The sequence below is a fragment of the Monodon monoceros genome, unplaced genomic scaffold (genome assembly GCF_005190385.1).
Source record: "Monodon monoceros isolate NGI ecotype Baffin Bay Population unplaced genomic scaffold, NGI_Narwhal_1 Super_Scaffold_4, whole genome shotgun sequence".
Classification (NCBI taxonomy): Eukaryota; Metazoa; Chordata; class Mammalia; order Artiodactyla; family Monodontidae; genus Monodon; species Monodon monoceros.
Genome location: NW_021703781.1, coordinates 67,366,881 through 67,391,050, shown reverse-complemented (window position 1 = coordinate 67,391,050; position 24,170 = coordinate 67,366,881). Strand labels below are relative to the sequence as shown.

Here is a 24,170-nt window from a genome sequence, read left to right as displayed (position 1 = left end):
CCTTGCCAAAAAACTACTTAACTTTTAATCTAATCATGAGGAAACAATTAGACAAATCCAAGTTGGAAAACCTACAAAACAACTGGTGTAGGTTCTTTAAAAAAAAAAAATCACAGTTATAAAAAAAGACGACACAGGAACTGTGCTAGATTAAAGGACACTAAAGAAGCACAACGAAGCAATGCGATCCTTCTGAAGTGAGCACTTTCATGAAGTGCTACTCTGTTTTCAACACACGCTCAGAGTTCAGGGGAACACAAATGTGGCAAAATGCTCATAGCAGGGTAATAGACTCAGGGGAATTCAAAATGATGGTATAATGTAAATCAGGGTTACAGCATTAAGAGGTTTTAAAACTAGCTTTTACTTGTAACTAGCAATTTTTAATTATAACTAGTGACAATATTTTTTCTCATTTTTTTAAACTTCCTCAAATGTTCAATTTCTCTGTCCATCACAGAAAAGTGATTTATGTTGCAGTTAAACAAAAAGGGACTCTAGAGAAATACTTACGAGAGCAGGTGGCAGTCTGCCACTCCAGACACTGTCCATATGGAAAAGAGATTATGTAGGCATTCGAGTCAACGCATCGCTTCGTGCTGCTGCACCACATACACTCCATTCCATTGCTGGTACAGTTGGAACACGACGTCCTTAAAGAGCATGGCTTTTTGCAAGGCCTTGCATTTTGATTTGGACTGACTGGAATAAATCAGCAAATATAATTATTTTATTTGTTAACTGCTTTCTAACACAAGTATACGAGTTTCGTTCATTTTGTTGTTTAGGGAATGTTTCAATTAAGCCAAGTGTGGGATAAAAATTAGAGTTAAAATTGTATGATAAGGTAAATGAGAATGAAGATGACATGTCAATGCTTCTTAAATTTATTATCTAATTTGAAATTTATAATACCTTGGAAATTTTTAATCGTTTACAACGTACATAAAATTGTATAATTTAAAATTTTTTAATAGAAATGTAATACATGACCTAGGTTTTTCTATCCATTGGCTAAATATTATGTACACTAACATTATTTACTTTTCTAGCTAGCCATAATTCTATAAACATTCCACACTTTATCAAAGCAACAAACAAAAATAAAACAGTTTACTATAAAATTTTTACATAAAATGTAATATTTATCACACCCATTAGGATGACTATTTTTTTAAATGTTGGCAAGGATGTGGAGAAATTGGAAGCCTGTACACTACTTGTGGAAATGTTAAAATGGTGAGGCTTCCATAGCAAACAGTATGGCAATTCCTCAAAAAATTAAACACAGAATTACCATATGATACAGCAATTCCACTTCTGGCTACGTACCTAGAAGACATGAAAGCAGGAACTGGAACAGATATTTGTACACCCACGTTCATAGCATCATTATTCACAACAGTCAGTAGGTGGAAGCAACAAGTGTCCACCAATATATGAATGGATAAACAAAATGTGGTATATACATACAATGGATAATTATTCATGTTTAAACAGGAATGAAATTCTGACATATGTTACAACATGGGTGAACTTGGAAGACATTATGCTAAGAGAAATAAGCCAGTCACAAATGGACAAACACCTTATGATTCCACTTATATGAGATACTTAGAGCAGTCAAACTCATAGAGACAGGAAGTAGAAGGTGGCTGTCAGGGGCTGGAGGAGGGATGAGTGGGGAGTTACTGTGTAATGGATATGGAGTTTCAGTTTGGGAAGATGAAAAAGTTCTGGAGATGGATAGTGTTGATAGATTAACAACAATGTGGATATGCTTAATGACAGTGAACTCTATACTTAAAAAATGTTTTAAAAAGTCAATTATATCTCAAAAACACTGAAGGGAAAAATGGTTAAAATTATAAATTTTATGTTATGTATATTCTTCTGCAATACAAAATATAGTATTTAAAAAAAGAGAAAAGAATTCAATATTCCTTTCTCACTTAACAAAAACCCATTTCAAAAGATGGAACAGCAATGTTTCTCTTCATTTGCCAACTGAAATAATAGATCTGTAAGATTAAAATGATTCTAAATTAGTTGTTGATATTAATGATAAATCTTTCTTACAAAGACTATTATTATAAAAGTAAAACACATTAAAATATTAAGAACAGATTATTACTATACTGTAACTACAACCATATGTTCATAATCTCACTATTTTAACCAAGAAATAAAGATTGTATAAAATACAATTTTGATATTTTCATAAGTTAAGGCTGAGGTCACTAATAGTAAGTGGGGGATGTGAATAAAGATAAAATATACATTGAAAGCAGCATCATAAAAAGATGGTGAAAGTTACTTCAGGCCTACATAGCATCACACCATGGAAGAGGGTAGTGGGAAGAAGGGTTGGAAACATATTTTTAAAGAATACTAGTTTACTGGACTACTTACCAACAGGTTTTTCACAGACAAGACCATCTGCCATAGAGGTACAAGGATTAGCTTTTAAGCCTGCCACTGCTGCCCTTTCTAGATACGCACAGAACCCAGAATCATTGGGTTCACCAGGAAGCCACTGTAGTGTTGTGTTTGTAAATGGTGACATGTCTTCCCATCCCCAGTAGGATATATTGATCTTGCGTAAGCCTACCCAAGGTGATACTTTCTGTAAACAATAGCAAAAGGGACATTTTTAAAAAGTGAGATGTAAAAATCCTGCATCATATTCCTTAGCAAACAGTTCATTATCATTAAAAATTACATTTGAAAATATATAGAACTGCCTTTCTAAGGACTTCGAGTACTAAGGATAATTAACAATTCCAGCACATCTTGGAGAATGATGTATAATAGAACACTATGTTTAAAACATATTTTGTGTTTAGTGACATGACTGGGGTCATTTCTTTAGCCCTCATGAACCTCAGTTTCCTCTTCTATAAAATGGTGATATCTGATGTAAATACCTATCTTATGAGGGAAGATCATTTAAAAAAACTTAACATATTGTGTTGCTGCTACTGTTACTGCTACTTCTGCTGCAGCTACTATTACTACTGTTACTACCAATCTAATCAGTTGTGGAGTTGAGAATCTAAAGCTAAATTGACATTTTATGCACTGTGAGAAAACAGAAAACAAAATCAATGAACAGTATATAAAGGCTGAGTGAGGACTTCACAACAGGTTCACAAAGGACTAGGAAGAAGGGCCTGTCTCCTAGTTCAGACCTCTACTAGTACACAAGGACTTCAGTGCAGTTTTAGATAAATTAATGTCATCTACTTTCATTACTAAAGAAATCAAGAAAACTAATAAAATCTTTGACACTGATGCCTAAATTTAATTAACAGAGGTTGACAAATGCCATCAAACTAAACTTTCATAGTGCTCTCAATAATATTTCAAAAGTCGCTTAAAAACAAAATATATGCTGTATTTATATACCTTATTTTAATCATTACTCAATTTTAAAATATATTATTCTAATGAGACTGAAAAAATAATGATATATTCTTGGTCCAAGGTACTCTCTTTACAAAATTTTTTAGATTATGAACACCTCTTTTTCTTTCCTTGTTTCTGCTTTAGAGTTATGCTTTTCTTTTTGAGATTTTTTCTAGCTTTCTTGAGGTATAATTGACAAACGAAAATTATACCTATATAAGGTGTATGATTATTTTTTGGTATATGTACACGTTATGAAATGATTATCACAATCAAGCTAATTAACATACCCATATGTATATATATTTTTTCTTTATACATCCATGTATCCGTTGATGGACACTTAAGTTGTGTCCATAGCTTGGCTATTGTGAATAATGCTGCAATGAACATAGAAGTGCAGATATCTCTTCAAGATACTGACTTAATTTCCTTTGGATATACACCTAGACATGGGACTGCTGGGTCATATGATAGTTTTCATTTTTTGAGGAAACTCCACACCATTTTCCAAATTGACTATACTGCTTACATTCCCACCAACAGTATACAAGAGTTCCTGTTCTCCTCATCTTTGCCAATATATGCTTTTTTTTGCAGCACGCGGGCCTCTCACTGTTGTGGCCTCTCCCATTGCGGAGCACAGGCTCGGGACGCGCAGGCTCAGCGGCCACGGCTCACGGGCCCAGCCGCTCTGCGGCACGTGGGATCCTCCCGGACCGGGGCACGAACCCGTGTCCCCTGCATCGGCAGGCAGACTCTCAACCACTGTGCCACCAGGGAAGCCGACCTCTTATCTTTTTGATAACAGCCATTCTAACAGGTGTGAGGTGATATCTCAACTGGTTTTGATTTGCATTTTTCTGATGATCACTGCTGTTGAGCTTTTCATCATATATCTGGCTGGCCACTTTTATGACTTCTTTGAAAAATTTCTATGTCCTTTGCCCATTTTTTAACTGGGTTATTTATTTTCTGTTGAATTATTTGAGTTCTTTATATATTTTGGACATTAAATCTTTATTAGATGTATGGTTTACATTCTCTCCCATTCCATAGGTTGTCTCTTCACTCTTTTTTTTTTTTTTTAATCTATTTTTGGCTATGTTGGGTCTTCGTTGCTGTGAGTAGGCTTGCTCTAGTTGCAGCTAGCAGGGGCTACTCTTCATTGCAGTGTGCGGGCTTCTCATTGCGGTGGCTTCTGTTGCTGCGGAGCATGGGCTCTAAGCATGCGGGCTTCAGTAGTTGCGGTACGTGAGCTCAGCTGTTGTGGCTCATGAGCTCTAGAGCGCAGGCTCAGTAGTTATGGTGCATGGGCTTAGTTGCTCCGTGGCATGTGGGATCTTCCCGGACCAGGGCTCGAACCCGTGTCCCCTGCATTGGCAGGCAGATTCTTAACCACTGTGCCACCAGGGAAGCCCTGTCTCTTCACTCTTGATTATCTCCTTTGCTATGCAGAATCTTACTAGTTTGACACAATCTCATTTATCTATATTTGCTCTTGTTGTCTGCTTTTGGGGTCACATCCAAAAAATCATTGCCCTGACCAATGTTGAGATTTTTTCTTGTGTTTTCCCCTTGCAGTTTTACAGTTTCGAGTCTTAATGTGTGTAAGTCTTTAATCCATTTTGAATTGATTTTTTAATATGGTGTAAGATAAGGATCTACTTCCATTCTTCTGCATAAGGATAGCCAGCATTATTCATTGAAGAGGTTGTCCTTTTCCCATCGTGTGTTCTTGGCACCTCTGTCAAACATCAATTGATCATAAATGCTTGGATTTATTTGGGGTTATTATAATGTGTCTTGGTGAAAGCCTCGTTACGTTTAATCTATTTGAGGTTCTTTGGGATTTATGGATCTGGATGTTCTTTTCCCTCTCCATATTTGGGAAGTTTCCTATAATTATTCCTTTAAATGAGCTTTCTGCCGCTTTCTCTTTTCCACGAGGGCAAGCCCGGAGCCTGAGTCTGTGGGTGCAGGCCTGGATCCTAGGTCTGAAGGGCCAGTCTGGCACAAGGATCCACTGGGGTAGGACTGGTAACTGAGTACAAAGTGGTGAGCCTGGAACCTGGTCCACTGTGGCAGGCCTGCAGCCTGGTCCATGGGCCAGTTTGGAGCCTGGAACTGTGGGAGCCACCCAGGAGCATGGATCCACAGGGCTTACCTGGCACTGGATCAGGCCATGAGCCTGAATCCTATGGACTGGTGCTGGGGCCAGCCGGGCACCTGGGCCATCAAGTATGGTCATGAGGCTGCAGGGGCTAGCCTGGTACCAGGGTCCACTGGGGCAAGCCTGGTCCTGAGTCTTCTGACGCCTAAGTCCATGGGGGTGGGCCTGGTACCTGGGGTCATAGGGGAGGGCCTGAAGCCTGAGTCCACTGGGATGAGCCTGACCCCGGGTCTCTAGAGACCAGCCCAGTGCTGGGGTCTAATGGAGAGGGTATGGATCCTAGGTCTCCTGTTTCCTAGGGATATGGGGGACTAGCCTGGAGGCTGAGTCTGCGGGTGCCAGCCTGCAGCCTGAGGCCACAGGAGCCAGTGTGGCACTGGGATATGCCTGGCGCCTGGGTCCACAGGGATCATCCAGGCACCGGGGTTCACTAGAGCAGGCCTGGAAGTAGGGTCCAAAGCAAAATCGGTGCTCATTTCATTCTCCTTCCCCTTTGCAGAGGGTATTTCTCACCCCTTCTCACCGCGCTTCCTGTACCGTGCAGGCTTAGGGGAAGGATGATGCAGGTAATGTGAAACTGTCCTTTCTACCATCTTCAATGAGTGTTTTCTTATTCCTGTGTTCCCCCCACCACCCCCAACCCGGTGCTATAATCTCTTACCTGGACTCCTTAGCTTTTGTAAAGGTATTTTGTATATGGATGATTGTTCAAATCAATGTTTCTGTGAGGGAATGAGTGCTGCAAACTCCCATTCTATCACCTTGCTGACATCATTCCTAAACATTTCTACCTTAAATATACATAATAATAATTTATGTTCTCAGTTACCAAGCTAATAATATTATAATGTGAAGTAGTTTCAAAACTCCACATCATCTTTTTTTTTTTTTTTTAGATTACTGACTGTCAGGATAGAGAAAAATATGTCCCTCCACTTGAGTCTTTAACAATATAGAAATAAGATATATAAATCCAGTATTTATTCTAAATATGTGGTACAAATGGTCCTAGAGAGCTTATAAAGAACCCGTAGACCTAGAAATTTATCGTGTATAAATATAACAATTTTCACACAGAAAATACTCAACAAATATTTCTTAAATGAAATTAAAATATTACGAATATTCATTATAACAGTAGATCTCATATCACCTAGTAGAGTACTGTACACATAGTAGGTAGTCAACAAATTTTGCTAAGCAAGGCCATTAGAACAGAGATGCTTATTTTCCAACATCCAATTCCTGAGACAGAGATAGTGCTTAATAAATAATGTTTCTAATTATAAAAATACACATGCTGCTTTGCCTTGTGATCATCATATATTTCATACTTATTCTCAAAGATATTTTGATAACAAAAAAGCTATAACATTTTTATAGTTCTTGATAATAACAGCAGGAATCAATCCAACATAGCTATTGCAGATTAATGACTGTGCTTCACATTACAGCAACTCTGTATTTCCAAACTCTCTATAGTAAAAACAAGTCATTTAAAATGAAATATTATTCTCTAAATCATCATGATAAGAATCTGCAAGGAAGAGGAGAGGAACAGAAAAATAAGCAGTTGATAAAACATTTAAAGTAACTATTACGCAGTAAATGAACTGGACAGGCAGTTGAAGAATGAAAGATAAATTACTATATTATGAAAATTTACTGCAGCACACCATAAATCATTGCAACATTTCATTAGCCAGTTCTGATAAGTAAATGATCATTTGATCCAGGATACCTGTTTAAAGTGCATGGATTTGTCAATCTTTATTTGCTACAGAAGGGTTACCTTAAGTCTATACAACTGCAATGACTCAGGATGTAATTCATTTTATATAAAGATATGCTTAGTGGAACGTCACCTTGCAGAAAATTCCACCTTTGAAATTTTGCTAAAGCTCATATTTCTAATGAAATAAAACATTCTTCATTTACAGGGCAGGCTATGCCACAAACTACTGAATCTAAGTTCATCATACATCCGAAATAATTGTTGGTCTAACCTTTATGACTTATAGTCATAAGCATATACACACTACTATATATAAAACAGATAACTAATAAGGACCCACTGTATAATCATAAGCAAGAAAAAATGAGCAACTTACGTAAGAAATCTTGAAACATGAAACTTCTAAAATAGCATATTTCAAGGTTAAAATGTAAAAACTAAAAATAATGTATTTTAAACAAGGAAAAAAGCAATAGAGCTCAAATGCCAAACACTAGTGCTTTCTAAAACTCAAAGAATGTGGATCTACCAATAAGACGCTCTTTATAAGTTATACATATTCAGTAGAACTAATTTCCAAATGTTCATTGATAACTGAATCTCAATTTTGTAATTAAAGAAATGAAGCTCTTGGTAGTACAAGAATATAAATAGATCTTAAATTATGCTGTATGCTCCATATGACTAAAAATAAAACTTTACAAATAATACCCTGTCAATATTTTCTAAAATATTTTTTAAAAATCAACAGATCTCTCCTAGATGACACCACTCGCATCTTATCCTCAACCATAAGGCTGGCAGCTCTCAAACAAGGCAAATTAAGAGAAAAAACAGAGGCACTTCTCTGACCTCTTTACAAATATCTTCATGCGCTGGCCAACTCAAAGTCCTGCAATAATTAACTACAGCATTACTCTAGGAAACTCCTTAAGTCCACGTTACTGTTCAGGTATCCATCCTCTACCTTCATACATCACCCTGCGTGCATCTATCATTGCAATTATCACACTTTGGTATAACTGTGTTTGTATTTCTCCCCCATAAGCTCTTTAACAACAGTGATTGTTTTTGATCTCTATATTCTCAGCAAGCAGTAGACTGCCAAGTACAATGAAGGTGCTCAATAAGTTTGTACTAAATGAATGAAGATTAGCCCATCCTTCCCAGAAATATAGCTTCAGTTCACACAAAAATGGTTTTACAGATCAATTTTTCATACAAATTTAATTATTATAGTTTTTCTTCTCCCTATTAATATCAAGCATATAACAAATGTTTGACAGCCAAGTATCACAATGTGATATCCACGTAAAATTACTGAATATTTATAAAAACTGGGGGTATAATAAATTTATCAATTTTATTAATGGAGGGAGGGCTTTGACTCTACAGATATAAAATGGCATTAGAAATTAAATTATCTGTATCGATACTCATGAGAAATACACACACTAATACCACCACAAAAATGATGGCAGGCAGTAATAATGAACTGAATGTTCATACAAACATTTCAAAAGAGTATGTGTTTAAGTCCCTCTAATTTTTTAACATTTATACAAAACTGTTCTTATATCACTTTTTAAAAATCAGATGCTTGTTCCCCTGTTATTAGCAAAAGGAAAATCAGTAACATATATTCCTATTCTTTAGCATAAATCAGAAATGATCTTAAGAAGGAAAAGGTATAATTAGTGGGGGTGAGTGGAGTAAGGCTTTGTAAAGTGGAAAAATTAAAACACTAGTCTGGGGTAAATATTTTTCTACAGTCAATATCAATATTCTTAACTATTCATCGAATAAATTCATTTAGTTACTTAAGATTTCATTATCTAATTAATGATTCTTGGAAATAGTAGTTACAGCAGTAGTGGAAACAGACATACAAAAATAATCTTTAAAATGCAAACAGTAATAATAACTTTAGTAAACACTAAGAAATAAAATGTATCTATGCTCTTCACATAAAATACCTCATTTATTTCTCACAATAAACATATAAGATAGCTATGATTACTATCCCAGTTTACAGATGAGGAACATAAGCTGGGGAGGTTAACTTGCTACTAAGCTGTGGAGATAAGCAGTATGTCCAGACTGCATGCTCTCCATCATTTTGATTCGCTGTCCTCGACGCTGCTTAAAAATCAGCTATACCAAGGAAGTATTACTTAACTGTTTCAATAGCAAGCAATTGGTAATCTTTGCTCTGAAAAGTTTTCAAGCCAAAACCATATCCACTGCACTGCAGAGTGGAGTTCTGTAGCACCAACAGACCCTTGTCCAATAAAAGCCATAACCTAAGGTCAAAAAAAGTCATTGAGATCTAATATAGTTTTCAAAGCAATAGTTGAATTATAGCCATATCTCCATTATTTGTATAGAAATCATGCCACTTTGTGGATTATTTACCACAGGGTGTCTATGTGTGTGTGTGTGTATCTTAAACATTGGCCAAATCTTGTACACGCCTCAGATCTGAGGTATTTATTATTGTTTAGCTTTATCACTTACCTGATCTATATTGAGTTCTAATTTTATTTTGACACAAAATACAAAAATCTTCAATGATGCTATGAGAGTTTATATTATCTTAGTATATTTCAAGTATGTATACGAACTAAATAAGGTATTTTAAATTAGATTTAGTAAATTATTTCTAAATCTCCTACAACTTAAGAGTTGACTATATTTTTTCTTTTTTAATTGACGTATGATTGACATATAACATTGTATTAGTTTCAGGTATACAAAATAATGATTCAATATTTGTATATATTGTGGAATGATCACCACATAAGTCTACTTAACATCTGTCACCATACACAGTTTTCTTGTGATGAGGATTTTTAAGATCCACTCTCCTAGCACCTTTCAAATACATAATACAGTATTATTACCTATAGTCACCATGCCATGAATTGCAGCCCCATGGCTTGTTTATTTTATAACTGTAAGTCTGTACCTTTTGACCCTTCACCCATTTTGCCCACCCTCCACCCTTGCCTCTGACAACTACCAATCTGTTCTTTGTATCTTTGAGCTTGGTTTTTTGTTTTTTCATGTGTATTCTTGTTTCTTTGTTTTAAATTCAACACAGAAGTGAGATCACAGGGTACTTGCCATTTGCGACAACACGGATGGCTCTTGAGAGCATTATGCTAAGTGAAATGAGTCAGACAGAGAAAGAAAATGATCTCACTTACATGTGGAACCTAAAAAAAAAAATCCAAAAACAGTATATATCACAATATTACAAATATAAAATCATTATGTTGTCTACCTGAAACAACATGTCAAATATACCTCAATTTTTAAAAATGTCCTCAAGACATTTCAAGTAAGTATCTAAATAAGATATTTCAAAACAATATTTAGTAAATTATTTCCAAATCTCCAAATTAATCTGTTCTTAAGAGTTGACTGTATTTTAACATCCCAAGAACAGAAAATACTGTGAGTTCCTATTAAAAATTTCTTATAAAATGATATTTGACATTATTTCCAAGGAAATATTCCATTTTCTATGGACCAACTCTCTAGGAAATTGAAACTGTTCCCAAATGCTTATGTTCCAAATCTCCCATGTACTTTAAAAATCAGTTTAAGTCCTGCTATTTGTATATTATTTCAAGCAAATCTATACCTAGGAAAATAGTATAATTCAAAAACTTAACCCACAGAACACACACACAAAGATACATATATACAAATATAGCCAATGTGTTGGTCTAGTGTTCTATTATAAGGGACATCCCAAAATTATTACACTTCAAAACAAATTCTTAAATTATATGCACAAGTTTTAAAGTATATTTAAAGTATATTTATTCATATGAGATGTCTTCTTGGTAAGATAATGCGATGGTTTACTGAGCAAAACATGAGATGAGTAATTTAGAAAACTTTATTACCAAAGAAATCAGTTCTACTTTTACTTCGACGATTTAGTAAAAATAATGTATTAAAAAACAAAAAGAATGAACCATTGCCAATGGTTACAGGATTATCAGCATATTTCCATAATAAAAACAAGTATAGTTGTTACCTGTTGCGTATACTTCTGTATTTCATCCAGTACAAATTCTACTTCTTTCGAGGTTGTTAATGAAGCAAGATTTCCACTAAGATTATAGCAATAAAGTTTTGCATTGTCATAGTTTTCTCTACTGGAATTAATTCTAAGACAAGCATCCCCAATATGATTCCATCCTTCTCCACAAAGATGAGCTAATCAAAAAAAAAATTATATCTTATTTTTAGATTACCAAAAAGCATGTGTATTTTTCAATTATTTCAGAATTCTAAATACAACTTCGGTATTTGTTTAAATAATTTTAACAATAAAAATTTAAATATATCACTATAACATACCAAACTAAATTTGTCTAATAGTTTGATGAAGAATAAGAAGATCCTAATTTTTTCTTTAATTCTTAAACATAAGAGAAGCTACGGCTCTATAACATCTGTTAAAATGTGTTGACTGTTAGGTTTTCTGTGTAAACCTAGTGTACTGGCATATGGTTTCTCAGCAAGTAAAATTACTACTGCACTTATGTCCCAAAGTGCAATTTATATAATACAAGATCACTTTAATAGAAAAATAACCAGCACATAACAAAAGCAATTTCAAAGTTATCCTACAAGTGTAGCTAATTGTCCTCTAAATCTAATTTCCATAGCCCAGGTGTACGATTTTGATATAAGCTGGGTTCTTTGATTCTTTAATTATAACTGTGGGGCGAGAAGTCTCATTTCATTTACGTATAGTAAAGAAGCTATAAGCTTTGCTTTCTAGTATTTATTTTTACACAGTCATTCAGGTCTTTCGAAAGTTTAAACATACCATTCAGTAACAGTGGTTTATCCTTAGGGTCCAAATTGCACTTAAAACAGTGCCTATTTTCTAAAACATGGATTTATAAATACAATATAAAGTTATGCTCTAATGTGCATTAATTAACGTTGCAGTGTTTTCTTAACACACCGATCTATGAAGTTTCACTACATTTTAGTTTCCACATCACTAAATATATCAGTGCCTCTTGCCCTTTCAGCCTTGGATGCATTAATACAATCTTTATGGAATTATTATAAAGCAGCAATTCTCAAATATTCTGGTCTCAAGACCCCTTTAACTCTTAAAAATTATTGAGAACTCCACATATTTTTTCCCTTATGCATTTTATATCTATTGGGTTTGATCATATTAAAAATAAAAACTGATCTTTTAAAAATATACTTATTCATTTAAAATTATAATTTAAATTTTTATTACAAACACACTTCTCCAGTTTCTGGGATGTCTTGTCCCTTTATGCTATTATAGGCTTGAAGAAGATGTACCATCAAATTTTCTCATTAGGAGCAGTTCAAATCAGGTCCCTGGCATCAAAAAATTGATATGGGTTGATAAATGAATAGGACATGGATAGGCAAAGAGATCAGGAATAAAGCAGAGGAAAATGTGCATCACAGAATCTAGGGTGAGGGTATTGGGTATCCTCTCTACAATTTTTTCAGTTTTTCTATATGTTTGAACGTTTTTATAATAAAATGTTGGGGAAAAATATAACAACTTAAAATAAATAGCATATTTAATTTTTTAATTATAGTCTCCAAAAACCAAAATAGTGAAAAGTGTGGCATTGTTCTATAAATATTTTTGCAAATCTCTTTAGTATTGGTTTAATATAACTGTATTCTCGTATCTGCATCTACATTCAATCTATTGGAATCACATATTATGTAGCCTTTGGAAAACTATTTACATAGCAAACCTATAACAGAATGAGAATCACAAAAGCAAATAATATCTTAGTATTACAGTAGGGTACTCTGGTTCTTTAATAACTGCTGTCCTGTTAAACTAGGTAATGAGAATAACACACGGTGCTTGGAACAAAGTAACCCCTCAATAAACTGGAGTCATTTAATAAGACTTTCAAACACGTCTGTTTTCATTTTCGGGCTACACATACAGCAATCTTCCTTGTCTTCTGAAATCTAAAGTACCAAATCACTTTAAGGAAAGAGTGCAAAAGTTTTGGTTAAATTTCGGCTGTTTCTTTCCTTACTAAATCAAGGAAGGATTTACATTAGTTTTGCCTGTCTCTTTTTTTTTATAAGATCAAAAATACCTGGTTGATAAATCATACAAATGCAAACAATGCATGGGCCTTTGAGGCTAAACTAAATTATAGCACTGACCCAAATGTTTTGATGTTTTAGGCTTCCGTAGTATTGAGCATTAACTCAGCTTTAGAGTTAAAAGGATAGCAGTTAATTTTTTCAATAAGTTTAGTTAGACAAATTCAAATTGCCAATTTTATATGAGATCAATGGGAAAAATGCAATTCACAAATTTTCATGGAAAAGTGCAACTACTATACAGACTGGGCCCTCCATTTAGAGCATTCACTTCCTTGAGACAAGCTGAATGGAAACCAAACTATATATATACCAAGCTGGTTCTTAGTAAATATGAACACAGGACAAGGTAAGTTAGTACATAATAAAATATTTTATTCTATTTATTATTCTCCAAAATAATAGCCTGGTCAAGTAGAACCCTTATACCAAACCAAAATATTTTCCCAAGCAATGAATAGATGGGTACTACCAAATAAAACTTCACTATTATTTTTCCAAATTTCCACTGGTAATCTAATTCCCTTCTTATTGAGTAATATTCCTTTAAACATATATATTCCTTCAGTCAAATCTTATTTTAGTCTAGCATTTTCTTTGTCTTTTTAAAGAGACTTTATAAGTATTTTTTCTGATCTACATGTTATTTTTAGATTTTAACACTTAGAAATCATTACTTTCAAGTTTAGTATCATATCACTAATGCTCCTCAAATCCTGCCTACTGCATTAATATTCTTTAATTTACTCAAAGTGAACACACATGCATATATCACTATTTAAAAGCTTCAAAAGTCAGTACATAGAGAAAATTCCAAAACCTCAATGGTACTTTTAAAGGCAATCTAATTTTTATTTTCTTACATGAACTTATATAAGAAAGACTTAAATCCTGTGATGGAATTTTCCAACACTTTCTAGAACTACATAGGTTCAGAAAATTTTTCTATGAAAGAATTAAAAAAAAAAAATCATGATATAGAAACAGGCAAAAAAACTGAACAGAAATAGAACTCCCAGTTATTAGTCCCCTCTGCCATTTACAAGTCAGGCACTTTTAAGCAAGTCACATAACCAGTGTGTCTCAGCTTATCTGTATAATAAGAAAATGGAACTGGTTAAATATCTTTACAAGTTTTCAATTTTCTGCTTTTCTCTTTCATATTTGAAAGAAAGAGTACTTAGGGTCCACTAAGAAGAGTGTTAGCTATAAAAATTAAATTGAAATTTCTTTTTAAAATGAGTTTTGGGACTTCCCTGGTGGCACAGTTGTTAAGACCCCACACTTCCAATGCAGGGGGCCCGGGAACTAGATCCCATATGCATGCCGCAACTAAGAGTTCACATGCCACAACTGAGGAGCTGGCAAGCCGCAACTAAGGAGTACACATGCTGCAACTAAGGAGCTGGCGAGACACAACTAAGGAGCCTGCCTGCCACAACTAAGACCTGGCACAACCTAATTATTTATTTTTTTAAAAATAAATAAAATGAGTTTTGCTCTGGTTTGCAGAACTTAGATTCTCATTAAATCATATAACAATTACTATAAATGTTTCAATTTGTAACAAAAAAGCAGTCAGTAAAAAACAGTTCCTGAAATTTAAAAAATAAAGGGCACTTAAAAAATAAATCCAATATGCTAAAATGTTTACATTGCTAGATCTGGATACTAGTCTGAATACTTTTTATTTTCTATGTTTTTAAGACATAATTTTTTAATTGAACAGTATTCTGATCAAGTCAATAGCATAATAAATACAAGAAACCTTGAACATCTTAAAAGAATTAGAAATGAACATACAAACTTTTCTTGTAGAAACACTGCTATCATTACTCCAATATTATTGTCTATTTGCTACTGATTTAATTTTAGAAAATGGAATGTTCTTACTAAATGTTCTTTACTATAATGGCATTCATCTGTGGACTATAAAACTCATTTACCAAATTGAAATCTTTACCTGGTAAAGCCTGGCACTCTTGTTGTCTCTGATCCCACTGACAATTCAAGTTTAGTGAACAGCTTTTACAGCTGGTAAGTTTGTTACAAATCTGCTCATTTCTCACATGACATTTGGTATAGTTTTTCACAGACTAGAAAATTAAAAGATAAAGCATGTTATTTTTCACCTTTGTACAGCAATGACTCAAACTTCAGTGTACATATAAGTCACCTGGTGAGCTTTACAACACAGATTTCTAACACCAAATCCAGTTGTACTGAATCAGAATTTCTCTTACCCATTTCTTTATTTAAACAAAGTTCTTCGAATTAGAATGTGTGCTTACTGGAAAAACGTGCAAATTACACAATTTGAAACAGAAACCATGTAATGAAAACCTATTCTATTGAATCTGATAACAGGTTTCCAATTCAATAAATAAAGCCAATGCACAAAGTCATTTCTCTCAATGATCACATGAAAGAATTCTAGTCATAATAAAACTATCATACAGACCCTTGGGAATGAAGTAGAAATGATGAGTAGAAAAACTTAAAGAGATGTTTTATCAAAAGCCAATAAAATCTAAAAAGATAAATTATTTTCTCAATAACTCAAACTAATTTTACTTCCACAGACATTAAATAATGGTTTTGGTTAATTGATGTTTCTCCTGTATGTATCTGTCACATTTCCATAATGGAGGTTGAAAAGAATCTGCAAAAGTTACATTTTGATCAGTCCTATTATACAACTATCATATTTCAACTAATTCCAGCTCCAAGAGGTTAAAGGTTAAAAAAGAAAAAAAAGGCAACATAGAAACTTTGGTGTGAGTTCCTTGCATATACCAAGTTTCAATATTTCACATAATATTTTTAGCATCTATGATAATGAAAATCAAATTCTAAAATTTTGGGCTCAACTCTTCCTGTTACTCTTTTTTGAGAAAAAAAACAAAAAGGAAAAAAACACATGCTGCACCCTGAGGCCCCTTTTATTTCAGTAGGCAGACATACTTACCTCAGGCTTTCTCATGTAAGGGTGTTAAATAGTTCTTTTCAACCAAAAAACTTAACAGTTAAAATTTGCTTATAACTCGCCCATATATAATAATGGTTGAAGCAATTTTTATCCTCTTAAATATATACTTTAAAATGTCACTCATCAAATATTTATTTATAAACTACTATACTTTCCAACATAAAATACATTGCGGTCACCTCCATTTCAAAGATGTTAATTTCTTTAGCGCAAATTGCATATACCATAAGGTCACAGATTAAAAGTACATAGATAGGGGCTTCCCTGGTGGCGCAGTGATTGGGAGTCCGCCTGCCGATGCAGGAGACGTGGGTTCGTGCCCCGGTCCGGGAGGATCCCACATGCCGCGGAGCGGCTGGGCCCGTGAGCCATGGCCGCTGAGGCTGCGCGTCCGGAGCCTGTGCTCCACAACCTGAGAGGCCACAACAGTGAGAGGCCCACGTACCGCAAAAAGAAAAAAGAAAAAGAAAAAAAGTACAAAGATACTAATGTTTATCTTACTCATCCTAAAATAATCACAGAAGAAATATTTTTTTAAAACCCAAATTACACTGCAACTCTTATTCAACCATCACGTTTTCATTAAGAACATATAAATTTTCTTAATGTTGTTTTTCTGATTCATAGCTTTTTGTTCTCATATAGTATATAAATCTTAGTATTATTCTATACAATTATTATAGTTCCAAACATCTGTTAACTAACTAAAAATAAATTTACTTGAATCATCTGATAAATAAGATAACCTATAAAAAAGACAAGAGAATGGCTAAACAACATGTTAGAATAAGAGAAAGAATAACAGCTTAATGCCAATCTTTAGAATAACAATGGTAACATCAGAGTCACCATCCAAATAACTCAACTGCTCTTCATTAAGAGTAGTGGTTAAGTAGTGGTTAAGAATCCGCCTGCCAATGCAGGGGACACAGGTTCAAGCCCTGGTCCAGGAAGATCCCACATGCCACGGAGCAACTAAGCCCGTGCACCACAACTACCGAGCCTGCGCTCTTAGCCCGTGAGCCACAACTAATAAGCCTGCATGCCACAACTACTGAAGCCCGTGCACCCAGAGCCCGTGCTCTGCAACAAGAGAAGCCACTGCAATGAGAAGCACACGCAGCGCAACAAAGAGTAGCCACTGCTCGCCGCAACTAGAGAAAGCCTGCGCACAGCAATCAAGACCCACTGCAGCCAAAAATAAATTTATTTTTAAAAAAAAAAGAACAGTATAATCATTTATTGATACTGAAACAGTACAAAAGATGAAATTATATTTCAGTCACACACAGGGCCAATTTATTCAATGATGGAAGAAAGCTGACTGTTACTTTGAAACATGGCTGGCATTTTTTGGCCTAATGAACCAGATGCACATTAGTAAACAGACTGTGAAACATAATCATTACTCTACTCATCTTCATCCTACTATATTTAGATGTAAATTTAAAATGAAAATCTGTAAGAAGTAAGGTTATTGGAGCTATTAGAGCACAAAATATGCAACTTGCAGTAACTAAGACTAAATAATGAAATAGAATCTCAGTGGACATCATTTACGCTAAAATCTCATAGACCTTTCTGTATCCATTAGCATTTGGTTTACCTTAATCATCAGACACTCTGATAAAACCGTCCAAAAGACACGTTACATCAAAGTCTAAATTACAAGTGAGTACCATCTGCTCACTTATACTATCTCACCCAGTACTTTCCTTGTTAAGACATCATTATCAAAAATAACTCTAAAGCAAAAGGCCACTTTTAAAAATGAACACTTGATAACAATTTGCATAGTACAATTTTTGAGATATGTGTATTTTCATATAGTGTAAATGTCTAAACACAAATTAACTCAGTTACTGAACAAATTTTTAAGTAAAATCTGCTTGCAATTTTTATCTAATAAAGTTCTCCATTTTAGTCCCTTATTCCTATATTTTATTTTACTTAGCTCCTACTTCCACATTATTCACTAATGTAACTCCCATTAGATGAATATTATGCAAGTATAAAAAATAATTCAAATTTTCAAAGTGAGTCATGTCATATTAACATTAAAACTCAAATAAAATTGAGGTATCTATTATCATTACAGCAATTCATATCACTGAAAAGTATACACCAATACAGTATGTATGAAAACAAAAGGGTTCAATCTGATTAGTCAATAATTCAATATTTTCCTTCATTTTAAGTTTTAAATATTATTTTAGAATAGAATCATACAACTAACTATTTTGAAATATGACTGGTTACTAAAGAAAAATTTTAGATGATAAAATAAAAACTTTTTACTTAGTTTTCAAATTCTCTTTTCTTTACCTTTTACTTCTGCCTGGTATCTTGAAAAACAAGTGGATAGTTTTCTTGATTAATAAAAATTCAGAAAAAGAAAAAATAATATGTATTTAGTTGAAAATCTGTCTGCACACTATTTAGTTATTTAAGCTATACTCCAATAAGAGAATCTTTAACCCTACTAAACATAATTGTTAATACTTTAAAATTTTTTTTCCTTCAACTTGTTGACATCCTCTAAAAAATATGGGACATTTTGATGCAACCCACTTAAAAGCTTAATTTTTGCTGCTCTTAATCCGTTTTAATCTAGCATCAATACTAATTTTATAATTTTTTCAATACTCTTATCTATAATAGGGTTCTCAACCTCATCACTAGTGAAATTTTGAGCCAGATAATTATTTTTTGTGGGAGGGTTGTTCATTCACTGTAGGATGTTTAGCAGCATCCCTGGCTTTCTCCATAGTAGATGCCAGTAGCAGCCCCACAGTTGTGACAACCCAAAAAATACGCATTGCCAAATGTCCCTCCGGGGGACAATATTGCCTCAGAGAACCAAAGATCTAAAGACAGATAAAAGGAAAACTACCACTGTCAATACTTCAGATTAAACTTGCACACAAAGTGTATAAACAAAACCTAAACCACACCACTATTAATGCATGTCTGACAAGAATCTCACGGAAATTACTTATATAAATATAATCCTTATATAATCCTATTTTCATCAGCACAGAAGATAATGTTTATAGCTACGGTCTTTTCTTAAAAACAATTTTTGAAAGGATTTTCCCAACCTTATTTATGAAAAGAAGTAAAAGTTTCCAGATTCAAAATGGAATCTAGACTGACAAATATGTGCAAGGAACTACAGGCTGAATTTACAACATACCAGGAAGTAGGTGATTTCCTACATACTTTCTAAATGTCTTTTTTTTTTTGAAGTATAGTTGGTTTACCATATTGAATTAGCTTCAGGTGTGCAACATAGTGATTCAACATTCTTAAAGATTATATACTCCATTTAACATTCTTACAAAACAATGGCTATAACTCCCTGTGCTGGACAATATATCCTTGTTGCTTATCAATTTTATACATAGTAGTTTGTATCTCTTAATCTCATACTCCTATTTCGCCCTTCCCCCTTCCCTAGTCTAAATATCTTGATAAGGAAAGTGCTATTTTGTACAGTGGTACTAAATGGTAAGCTAACGATTATGAAGTAGCATGTTAGCTACAACATCATTTACCCGTAAATACTAACCATACTGCAGTTACTGTTTGATGAAATGCATTTCTTGTCATCACACCACTGGCACCCATTTGTATTGGCAGTACAGCTGGCACAATCTGCGTATCTGTAACATCTGTCATCAGAAGCAGCTGTGATACAAATGAGAGAACATATCAGGATGAAAAAGAAAATGTCACATGTCTTAATTCACATATTTTTAACACCTGTTAAGAATCACTAAGACATTTTTAAACCATAAATATAACCATCAATATCAAAATAAATTCTTCAATATGGACTCAATTTTGTAATTTAATTAGATTTAAAGGGATTTAGATACCTCTTAGACTCATCTTTATTCAGTCTACTAGGATCCTACAGCCATTTAAAATTTACACATTAAAATAAATAAATTAATTAATTAAATAAAATTTACACATTATGGAGGGAGAAAAAGATTTAGAGGTATTTTACTAAACAAAATGTACTACTATATATCTAAAAGAAAACATTATAACAAATACTCATTGCTTATTATTCTTCATAAAGATATTTAGAGACATGACTTATTATAGATTAGCAAAACTTGACTTGTTAATTGTAGCACCAAAAATGTATAAGAGCCCCACTCATTTAAAGAAAATTGAACAATTTTTATCCAAATCATTCCTCATAAATATTTACTAGTAATTATTCATAAGTTTGATTTATTTATTCAATATTTTATAAGAAATATTAAATTATAACAAAACTCATCAAAATTCTAGAAAATTTTTAACTTTATGGTCTGCCTTGGCAATAATTCAGAAAGAAAAAAACTACCAAATGCAGAATAAATTACTTCATTTTTTTTCTTTGAAGCATACAGTATATCTTAGACAGGGTGTATTTGGAAGCATTTTTTACTTACATATGAAAATAATTCATATATATGGCCATGTTACATATACAAATTGATATATAAATATTACATACAGAATTCAAAAAAGAAAACTAAAAATAGCTAATAAAGATATTAAATTACTAATCACTGCTAAATTCAAACATTAGAATTCCTAATTAGAGGATTATGAGTTTTTAATTTCTGAAAGCTCCTAAGGTAATTCTTACAAGCAGAATGCATTTCCATTTCTAGCCAAATAAAGAAGCTTTGTTCCAAATATAAGAAAGAAAAAAAATTTTTACCTGTTTTCAGAGGGCACTTTGCTCTAAGAATATTATTAGTATTCCCAGACTCCCAAGATTCACAGTGATTTTTATTCCAAATACATTTTATCCCTGGACCAGCATTTTTACAAAGTTCTTCATCTCTGAAAGCCTTGCAATTTGGAGGCTTGTATACAAGTATATCATTAAGGAGTACACTAGAAAATCCTCCAAATATATACATGGACCTATTAGAGACAAAATAAGAATCTTAAAGGAACAATATTAAGAAAAGTCTCTGTCTAATGTGTTAGTTTTAAAAATAAATTTAAATACACATTTTACATTATCTTATCTAGTTAGGAAACAATTTTTTAGAAATATATAGTAGCTGTATATACTATAATAAGATATACTTTAGACAATAAGATACACTTTAGAATTGCTATATAGAATTATAATTTTTGAATACAAAGAATTTAGAAATTAGATATAGAGTTCTTCATATAGTGTTTTACTATCCTCTTGTAAAATAAAAAGACCAAGAGTAAAATTATCAAAAAGATTTTCAAAGTTTCAATTTGAAAAGCCCAGATGATTACTGAATTAATACTACCAATGCCAAAAAAATTGGCATGCCCTCAAAACAGCCTAATTTTTGTTTCTAAAAATATTATTAACACAATAAAGGGAAAAGATCCGAAAATCCTTCAAGAATATCTTTTATTATTTAAAAAAAGTAAAATAAAAATCAACCAAATGCCGTTTTCAACAGAGAAGCCTAGAGGTTTTATGTTTACACTCTGAATTTCATTTATTTCAGTTTCAAAAGCTAACCGATATCAGTTACACAGCTTCATTGTGATTAAGTTCTGACTACTTTTAGTATTATATTGGAGAATTTTTACATAATTAGAATAAGGTAGTAATAAAATGAACTTATGAAAAATGTCATCATGAATTACAAATTTTAAGCTAAGGAATGATCTAGCATATTGTTTACTGTCACAAGTCCACATTAACGAACTTTTGCTATAGAAATAGCAAAATCATAATAAAGGATGAAGGTAACTTAATGATCATCCAGTACAAATTCCCACTGGATAGAACAGTCTTAAAGGCCAGAGAGGTTAAGAGATTTGTCAAAAGTCACACATTCAGTTATGACAGAACCAAAATGAGAATCTAATTCTTCTCACTTCCTTTGCTCTCCTCAGAAGAAATATGTGGCTAGCCTTTCTATCACTTCAGACTGATCTTTTATAAGGAAGTCATTAATGATCTCTGGAAAAAGGAAAGAAGGCAGGATGACTTTTCAAAAGAGTATCTGAAGTTCTATCTCAGCACCTTTCCTTTGATACTCCCCTGCCCCTTAAATAAATTTAAACAAAAAAGAAATAAAGGATATGGTTAATGAAGCAAAATTCGTTCCGCGGTATTACAGGGATATATAAAATCCAATCCATTAAGTACAAACAATAATTGTTTTAAAGAATAACAAAATATGTGGGTAGTATGACTGATAAATGTGCTTCTTTTACCCATTAATGACAACTGCAGAGTGTCCAAATCTGTTGACATCTCTATGAAGGTTTGGTTTCGGTAATATTTTCCATTCATCACAAGCTAGGAAAATGAAAAGAGCAAAACAAAAAGTGAAAAAAAAAAAACTATTTAAGACAAATACTATAAAATAATCATTGGCCAAATAAAGATACAATACTTAAAATTAGGAAGCCTTTCATTAATTTTCCATGACCTACAATTTAGTATCATTACTCAACTAGCATTATTCCTTAGATAAAAATAACTTCTGCCTAAAATTCTCACAAATAATTTTACATGTATGAGAATAAAGGAAATCAAAGGAAAAAAATTAGATGAACTTTACATTGGAGGGTAATTTCAATGACATATTTTATTAAATAAACCAAGAATCATATAGTAAAATTCATGAATGTCAATATTGGGCAAACCCATCAGAAAGTTAAATCATTAAATCAAATTTTACATGCATGCATGCAAAATTAAATGGAATATATAATACTCAATGAGAGAATGCCTAAAAATGAAATCATCAAAATAAAATATTTCAATCAGTTTAATGATTCGATATTTCAAAGGAATAGTTTTCATTTTATGTAAAGGAGAAGAGCTTTAGTTGCAAAAAATAGAAAAAAGTGAAAAAAAGAAACCTAAATAATTCATGAGCTACATAAAGCCTATGGAAAGAAAAATGATTAAAGAAAACTGTTTATCATTTAAATATAGCGTCAGAATTGACACATATATTAATAGAGATTTTGAAATGTCAAATAATTCAGTATTCAGTGACTAGAAACATTCTCAGGACAGTGTTTTAGATTTTATCCTCTTAGACATGGCATATCTAAAAGCAGGCCTTGGTATTTAATACAAGCACATAGATGTAACAAAGTTTAAAACAAATTTATTTCATTTTTTGGTAACTTAGAAGCCCTTCTGAAACAAGAAAATAATCTCAAATACAATTAGTTGTAATGAATTACTTGTTTTCTTATATAAGCAATCATGCCTATTACACTAGAAATGAAATAATAAATTTGGCTTTAATTCAATATTATTACTAGTAAAGATCAAAGGAATCACAAAAACGAAAACCATAGTTTAGAACATTAAACTGGAAGACTGAGAGCAATAAAATATATCTTGAATTATATCTCCCACTCTCTCAGTGTATTCTGAGGTTCACAAATCTGCCCCAAAAGGGGTATTCCTTAGTTGATATAATCTCTCTCTACAGTTCACAAAGTACATGAACCTATTAACTACTCTCAAAAGAGAGAGTACAAAAGCATAGAAGCCTAACTTTACTAAACCCAGTGTTTTCCCAATGTTTTATCCATAGAAGCACTTTTCACATAACACCTATTAACATTCCCAGGAGCCAAGGCTCTGAAGATCACATTTTGAGAACTACTACTATAAAGGCTTACACATAATATTCATAGTCTACCAGTTTTATGCATTAGAGTTCACTTAA

General features: G+C 33.0%; 1 protein-coding gene across 4 annotated transcripts in view; it reads right to left on the bottom strand.

Moving 5' to 3' along the window:
• The window catches only part of ATRNL1 (attractin like 1), a 679,361-nt gene that overhangs the window by 524,312 nt on the left and 130,879 nt on the right, over positions 1–24,170 (bottom strand). For 3 of the 4 annotated variants that reach the window (XM_029245362.1, XM_029245364.1, XM_029245363.1), the window contains exons 11-17: positions 22,690–22,774; positions 21,188–21,396; positions 20,033–20,151; positions 15,436–15,568; positions 11,368–11,549; positions 2,413–2,626; positions 514–702 (exon numbers count right to left, since the gene is read on the bottom strand). In XM_029245362.1, coding sequence (XP_029101195.1) covers positions 514–702; positions 2,413–2,626; positions 11,368–11,549; positions 15,436–15,568; positions 20,033–20,151; positions 21,188–21,396; positions 22,690–22,774 — 1,131 coding nt within the window. The remainder of the gene's footprint in view (positions 1–513; positions 703–2,412; positions 2,627–11,367; positions 11,550–15,435; positions 15,569–20,032; positions 20,152–21,187; positions 21,397–22,689; positions 22,775–24,170) is intronic. The other variant, XM_029245365.1, reaches the window with a different exon arrangement.